The 8,408-nt window shown below is 39.1% G+C and overlaps 1 protein-coding gene across 1 annotated transcript in view; it reads right to left on the bottom strand.

The window, feature by feature from the left end:
- Positions 1-733: 733 nt before the first annotated feature.
- Positions 734-8,408, bottom strand: part of LOC125259788 — a 12,414-nt gene continuing 4,739 nt past the window's right edge. Inside the window, exons 8-9 of the mRNA XM_048177708.1 lie at positions 2,697-2,871; positions 734-968 (exon numbers count right to left, since the gene is read on the bottom strand). Coding sequence (XP_048033665.1) covers positions 734-968; positions 2,697-2,871 — 410 coding nt within the window. The remainder of the gene's footprint in view (positions 969-2,696; positions 2,872-8,408) is intronic.

The following is an 8,408-nucleotide window of genomic DNA, read 5'->3' as shown; positions in this document are numbered from 1 at the left end:
TTTGCGGGGGAGCACGGGTGGCAACGCTTTGTTTCTGTTGCGCTCTATGCATTGTCGAGAAGCTTGTAGATGGCCGAGGCTGCTCCCACTCAGCAGCCTCGGCAGAGCGGCGAGGGAGGAATTTTTGGAAGGCTGCCAACTGTCTTTTTGCCTCCTGGAACAGAATACCTAGTCTCGCGTAGCCAAGCCTTCAGACTGACAGAGGAAAGTCTGGACTCCATAACAGCTTTCATTGTCCAAGGACCGCCCAGTGACTGTCTGACTGACATGTAAAGCAACCAATCACAGTTCGTTTTGTTCCACATCATGTTTAGGGGAGTGAAAATTTAAAGTTGATGTCCCTACAATAACAGACTGGTATGTAAAATTTTGGTCGTATTTTAAAGAGTCTAAGCGCTTTGTTCTTCAAAGGGGGTTTGGCAACGGGATGTTTCCAGGCAGATTGTTAAAGAATGCAACACACGTGTCCCGAACATCCTGTAGAATTCAACCAATCAGATTAAGACTTTGAAACTCCTGAGGTGTTTCCAATTTTGTGTGTCATGTGCATCAGATGTTCAGCCAACAGTCTGTGCATGTGACGTCTGAGTCTGAGACTACAGAATTCCCAATTTACTATGAAACCTGCAGTTTGCATCCCGTGCTTCCTTCAAGGCAATCGTCTCATGGAATATTATGTTAAGGACTTCTGTGAACTGATGAGTTTTTCATGCTGGTTTAAATGAAATGTAATCTATGCGGCAGATGCAGAGCTTGGTCCGAACAGGATCTCCCCAGCCACCGGATCAGTCTTGTGGAGGACGGGACTGCCTGTTGGTGTGATGAATCCACAACTGAGGTCAGTGCAAGCAACGAGCAAGTCAAATCCAGTAATGCCAGGATGCAGGCCAGTGGTCTCCAGTCCCAATCCAGTGGTTCCTGGAATCATCCCTCTGTCTAAGGTGCTTCCTGGAGTGGCCACCATTATCCTGTGTGTATGGGCCACATAGACTTCCTCTAGGTAGTAGCAACTGCTATAGCTCCTCCAGAGGCGGCGGCGGCTGCTATAGCTCCGCTGGCTGTGTCTTCTCCTAAACTCTCTGCATCTCTATTATGTCACAGAGGCTGTCAATGAACTGTCTGTGCTCCATGCCAAGGCATGACTCTTCCATGGCCCCTGATCCTCCATGGTTCGTTCACTGCTCCAAGTCTATTTTCATCCAGTGTTCACAGCCCAGGCCCTCCACTGCTTTACGGTCCAGGTCTGCAACTGCCCCATGATCCTGGCCATGTTCAGGTCCTCTTCCTCTTCATGGGCCTGAACCTTCGTCCCTCCCCCTAGATCACCATGATCACCAATGCTCCTCCTCCACCCTCCTGGGCTTTTTGTTGTTTTGGTTTTGGGGATGGGTGTTCCATTAGGGCGTCAGGGGCTGCCGTTTGAGGAGGGGGGGGGGGGGATATGTCACATCTGTCACATCTGTCATAATGTCTTGAATTTTGAAATTTTCATAGTCATGGTTCCTGTTTGCCATGTGATTCATTGCCCCTCATGTGATCTTACATTTTGGTCTCTTTACTTCATGTGTCATGTCCTGATTGGTTCCTTTGTCTTATGTCTCTTGTTCTCATTGGTACATTGTTTTGTTATCTTGTTATCAGTTCTGTCTTTTTCATTGGTTCATGTTCATCAGTTCCAGTTTGTCATTGATTGATGTTGTCATATGTTTCCCCATGTCCTTGTATTTAAGCCCTCATGTTTGCATTGAAGTATGTTGCTGTTAAGTTTCATGTGTCCTGTCATAGTTTGTAGTCAAGTTCATGTTATTTCAAGTTTTGGATTTTGTTTATAATTTATGTTTCATGCTTTGGAGTGGATTTTCACCAAATTAAAAAAAAACTGCTCTTGGGTGCATTATATCATCGTCCTCATCTGCTCCATGTCAGCACCTTTACAGATGCATCAATAATGCATCAACAAAATGTCTTCACTGTAAAATAAATTGTCTTCAAATATGTAAAGTCTTTCTCCAGAAAACATTTGCTAACAAATCAAAACAATGGAACAGGTATAGTGTGCAAAAAGTCACAATTGCAAGAGATGAATAAACATTGGCTTGGCATTTCAGCGAGAACTGTTAATGTTATAAAAGTAGCGCGGAGATGGTGTTTATTACTCAACAGGTGAGTGAGGTATTTTATTGAACAGAAAAATTTCAATATGTAGCTCTCTAGCAGAGTTCATTTTAAAGCATGATCTATTGTGAAGGGTCATATTCATTCACACAGTCAGAGCAAAAGCACAGCCAAAAAATGTCCTCCAGCAAAATGCATGCAGTTTTGTTTTTTAACCACTAGACAGACAAAAGTTACTAACATTTAAATTAACCTTTTGATAAATTGCACTTATTGTGTCCATACACAATAACTTTACAAATTCCTGCATGCAAATACACCTGTAATGAATTTCTGTAATTATGTCTACAATTACATTGTTGACCCTTCCCTTACCCTTTAACCCACCCTTAAACCTAACCATACCACCAAACCTGTCCCTAACCTTACCCATATCCCACTTCAATAGCAGCAAAAGTGCTTTGCAATACAACATTAACACAATAATTGTACCTGTCATGGTTCTGTTTAGTTAGTTTCATTTTCATGGACTTTTAGAGTGATATTTTTAGTCAGATGTGTTCCTTTGTTTAGTTTCTCACCAATCTTTAGTTGTCAGATCTCTGGTCAGGGTGGAGGAGATTTTCTTTGTGTGCAGCATTTCTCCATCATCTCTGTCTTCCATATAAGGGAATCCCAACAATGATCCAGTTCTCTCCATGTTGGGAAACATGTTTGTCATGGTGAGAGCTGAAAGCCATCTCAGTGCTACAATATCTGTTTTGCATATGATAAAAACAATGTTGTCAACATACTAGCTAAACAGAATGTTGATCAAGTGCCTGTCATGCTCCTAATAGGCAGATTTACTATAAGATAATATCCAAATGCATGACAACCAGTCAGACGACTTTGTCATTTGTGTCACAATCAGCCGCAACTCATCACAGCTAACAATTTTAGTTCCCAGAATGTTCTTTTTAAAAGTTTGTTTTTGGTTAGCCAGGAAAGTTTCCTTAACGAAAAAAAACTTTAGTTTTTGATTTGTAGAATGTTATTCTAACATTAGTTTAACATTATTCTAAGGTTCCCAGAACGTTCCCCTAATGCATAATTTTTTCAAAACACTGTGCAAACAATTATCAAATGTTTTCAGTTCATACAGTCAACCAAAACTTTAATATATCAGGAAAAAACAGCTGCAGGTCTTTTTATTGGTTTTACAAACTGAAAAGAATGGGACTGAAAAGAATGGGAAAAGGAACAGGTGTAAGAGTGAGAGGTTTTGGAGGATATGAGGAAGGGTAACATTGAGAGGGAGAGGAACAATGGAAGAGGTAGAAAGAGATGAGGTGGAAAGGAATAGATGGTATAGGAAGAGGAGATGGAGTAAGAACAGTTGGGGACGTTGTCATATGCAGAAGAGGACAGACAGGTAAGTACTTTTCAACAGGTTTTATTTAGCAGAGATGTGAGCTGAACGGGAATACAGCACAGGTGAGTCTGTATAAAGCAGATAGTCAGGTAGTGATTTAGCTGGAGGGTAATACTGATTTCTTGTGTGCAGGTGAAGGATGGGCGTTGGTGGCTGGTAAGCAGGGAGACAGATGGTCAGGGCAGAAGATGGAGAACGGATGGCAGCAGACAGATGATGGATGACAGAAGACAGGATCTCAGGAACTGCAGGTAAGTACTGAGTATTCAGGTAAGGAGTCTGAAGAGTTTATCAATGATGAGTCCAGACACTGAAGTGAAGTGAAGGGACAGACGGTTGATATAGGGTGCGTTGAGTGCGTAGGGTGTGCAGGTGCAGTAAATTAGAACTCAGGCAATTGTGAATGAGTGGGCGGAGTGTGGACGGCCGGATGATAGGACGATGGGGATGACCTCGACCTCTGGGAGCAGGGTGATCTGGATGTTCGTTGTGGAACTGGGCAAGTAGGGATGGATCTAGCACGTCATCTCAAGCAACCCAGGAATGCTCTTCTGGACCGTACCCCTCCCATTTGATGAGGTCTTCCAGCCGGTTCCCCCACCGTCACAAATCGAGGATGGAATGGACCCTGTAGATAACAAATGTTCAGTGTGGGGTTTGATCAGTGAGACATGAAAGGATGGTGTAATTCTGTAGTGTGAGGGTAGGTTGAGTCCGTAGGTGACTTATTTACCTGTCTCTGCACGGTGAAAAGACCTATATAGACCTATTATTCTGCATGACCTTAATACATCCTCAATACCTAAACTTAACAACTACCTTACTAACTATATAGTTTACGGCAGGGCTGTCCAGTCTGATAATGAGGGGTAGAAGATCTGCGGGTGTCAGCCTGTCTCTTGAGTCTGCACACTACCTGTTGGAGATGCACATGTGCTGAGTCCCACTCCCTCTCGCTCTGTGTCTAACAGCTGGAACCTACAATGGCTTGCCAGGCCATGAGTACCTTGAGTTTGGTACCCTAGGATGCACTGGAACAGAGTAAGCCCGGTGGTGGATTGATGGGGGGAATTCTGGGTGTATTCCGCCCAGGGGAGGAAATGTTCTGTTCTGGTGGCAGTAGGACCTCAGGTATCTCCCAATCTCCTGGATCTTCCGCTCAGTCTGGCAGTTGGTCGGAGGGTGGTAACCAGAGGATAGGCTGACGGAAACAGCCAGAAGCTTGAAGAACCCCTACCAGACATGAGAGATGAACTGGGGACTGCGATCAGGTACGATGGCTTCAGGTAGGCTGAAGTGACGAAATACATGTTGGAAGAGCCGCTTCAAATGCCATGGGTAGGCCCTTCAGGGTGATCAGTTTACATGCACAGTAAAATCCACAGAGTTAAATCAACTCTGCTCAGATAACATTTGGTCCCTCACTGAATAGTGTTAAAATAACACTGAAGCAGAGTTAAAGTTAATGAGATAATTAAGCTATTAATACAGGGATAATTGAACATTAATGATGAACACCTGCTGTTAACAAGCAGAATAACTGAAGAAAAGAGAAACACAAGAACTACAACTGACTTCAGCCAAAACCATTTAATTGAAATCAACTGAAGGTAAAAGACATTAAATCTCTCAAGATTTTATTGCTAACCCCAGACCTGTCAACCCTCCCATCCCTCCGGCAGAGGATGGTTCCTTTATTAGGGGGTGGGGTTCGGATTCCTGGCACTCATGTCTAGTTTGGTTTCGGACACTCACGCTCCCTGTCTTGTCTTTATTGTCTCACCAAACCTTGACATTGCTACAGGTGAAATTGTGCCAATACCTTCTTTTATGTACAGTACACAACATATATATTATTTTTTACTGTAATTCACTTAAAGGGATTTTTCATCTTATAAAGCTTGTAGTAGTTTCCTAAGACTGACTTACGACAGGTGAAATTATACCTCCCTGTATGTATTGTCAAAATGTCACCTGTAGTAAGTCAGTCTTACCAATAGAAACCTACTACAAGCTTTGGAATTTGAACATGTGTTTTAAATGTTAAAAGTAATTATAATGAATACAAATTATACGTTTTAACCACTTGGTGGAATTGGCAGACGTTCCCTTCATCATGCGCCGTGGTAGCGCGTCAAATCATTCACAGAAATATGAAGCTATTGTGCACGTAGGTGATTTTGAATTAACATTTCATGCCGATATACAGTGGTTACATATTGTTGAAACTAATCGTGGTGTTGATATCACTGGTGACTCTATAGAACACTGGCAAGGAAATCTACCGAGCTCTGAGTGCCCCCTAGTGGTCGGGAGCATTTTCGTTGTGCTGTGAACTTATGTTTGCTTTTTTTTAATTTCGTTGTTTTGCACTACTGGGCCACCGTAGATATAGCTTTAAAACGCGTGGATATAATAAACTTTAATGATGAAAGAAAAACTATCCTATCCGTGAGAGTGTTCGCGATATAGATGATAATCAAAACCAAGCAGTCTTGTTTGTATTTGGCAGAGAATCCGATTGAGGCAGGAACTGTGAACGTAGAGAGGGGGCGGGGCACAGCAGCTCATTTGCATTTAAAGGCACATGCACGAAAACAGCCTGTTCTTGATTGTAGTCAGAAATGGGTATTTACATTTAAATGGGTATTTATTTTTAAATGATCTGTGAGGTATTTTAAGCTGAAACTTCATAGACACATTCTGGGGACACCTGAGACTGAGATTACATCTTGTCAAAATTTAATTTTTTTAAAATAATACATTAAATTTTGGTTTGTTTTTCACTAAACCCTATCATATGCCCCCAGAACTCTTGGAATAAATGGCACATGTCACATGGGAACATTCTGTTCTGAAAAAAAAGTTTGATGCTGGTCGATATTCACTGCCATTATGGATGAGCACAAGCGGGACAAAATGTTTATCATAAACTGTGACTAAAACCAAGAATCTGCCCACCTACCTAAATTTACTGTCAGGAGCCAATTTACAGTAATTTCAGACTATTACAGATATGCACATGCTTTTCTCTATGATTCAAAGAGAAGGTGATTTTTACTTGATGACAAACACTTTCACACTGAACGTGACCTTTCCATACTAGTATAAACAAATCATAAAAAAACAAGCAAACACAATGCAGTTCTAGCGGTGGTATTTACACAGCAGCAGCACTTTTATTGGACTATAATGTTGTGGAGTAGACGTGTAGGTTGAAGTGTGGGCTACGATGGCTGAAACTTTCATTTCTGTTGAAGATCATTGTTATCATCCATATGATCATAAATGAATGAATGATGATAAATGAAACTAATAAAAAGAGTGAAACTGAAAATAAAAACTACTATAAAAACAATTATCAAAAGAGAAACAAAACATTTTAAATGATAAAATAATTTCATTATTATTATTACTATTAATATTATATTATATTATATTATATTATATTATATTATATTATATTATATTATATTATATTTCATAATATACATTACTGTAACATCCATTTTGGAAACACTTTATTTTAGGGTCTTTTAACTAGTTGCTTATTAGCACGCACATTATAGAATATTGGCTGTTTATTAGTACGTATTAAGCATATATTAATACTTTATTCTGCATGACCTTATTCTACATTCTTAATCATACCAATATCTAAACTTAACAACTATCATACTAACTATTAATAAGCAGTAAATTAGGAGTTTATTGAGGGAAAAGTCAGAGTTAATAGTTTATATGTGTTCCCTATGCTAAAGTGTTACCTGTATTTTTATAATGAACACCACTGATGAAAAGTTTGGGGTCACTAAGATCAAGATTTTCAATCCTTTTTGTTTTTTTAAGAAATTAACTTTTATTTAGTAAGGCTCCATTAAATTGATTAAAGGTGATAGTAAAGACAATTAAAATGTTGATTTAGATTAAATAAATTAAAATTAAATCAATTAAAATAAAGATTTCCTTTCTATTCATCAAAGGATCCTGATTTCTGAAGGATCATGTGACACTGAAGACTGAGAGATCATGTGACACTGAAGACTGGAGTAATGATGCTGAAAATTCAGCTTTGATCACAGGAATAAATTACACTTTAAAATATACTACAATAAAATAATAATAATAAAAAAAACAAAAAACATTTATTTTAACCTGCAATAATATTTCACAATATTACTGTTTTATTGTATTTTTGATCAAGTAAATGCAGACTCTTCTTTCTGAAACATTAAAAAAGGTCTTACAGACCCCAAACTTTTGAATGGTTTATTGTCAATAGATAATTCCAAAAATGTTAATTATCATTTGTTTATTGGGAAAAATATAATTATTTAATTTTCTTCATAAAAATAAATTGACACTTGACTCACTTCTGTACTGCTTTAGGAATGAGTCAAGCAAACTGTCTAAATTAAAACCAACTTATTTTGTCTAATATCTGTCAAACAGACCAAAGAACAGTCAGTTCTCTATAAAATGAAATATAAAATATAAAAAAGTCTCCATTTACACTAAATCATGTGTGAGTATTTTGCAATGTGTTATATTGTTATGTAATAAAAGTGAAAGTGTGAGATGGAAAAGCTTAATAATGTGACGGATAATGTGAGGAATTTCTGTCTTGGCGATGAAGTGGAGATTGTCATTGTGGGATTCTCTAATGAATTAATCATTGTGGTAAGAATATCCCATACAAAAGGAATCCCCACTATGGAACGATAGATTCCATAAAAACAATACTGCCCGTCATGGTTTGCGTCGACAGCTCCGAGGCACATGTGTTGTTTTGCATGTCATCTGAAAAACAAAACAACAAATGAATGCCTGATGCAACGTCAACAATAGTCTATGCTGTCCATTTCCACTCAGAAATGCA

Source organism: Megalobrama amblycephala, linkage group LG24 (assembly GCF_018812025.1).
Source record: "Megalobrama amblycephala isolate DHTTF-2021 linkage group LG24, ASM1881202v1, whole genome shotgun sequence".
NCBI classification, from domain to species: Eukaryota; Metazoa; Chordata; class Actinopteri; order Cypriniformes; family Xenocyprididae; genus Megalobrama; species Megalobrama amblycephala.
Note: the sequence above shows the minus strand (reverse complement) of the source record. Positions and strands in the feature narration are given on the sequence as shown.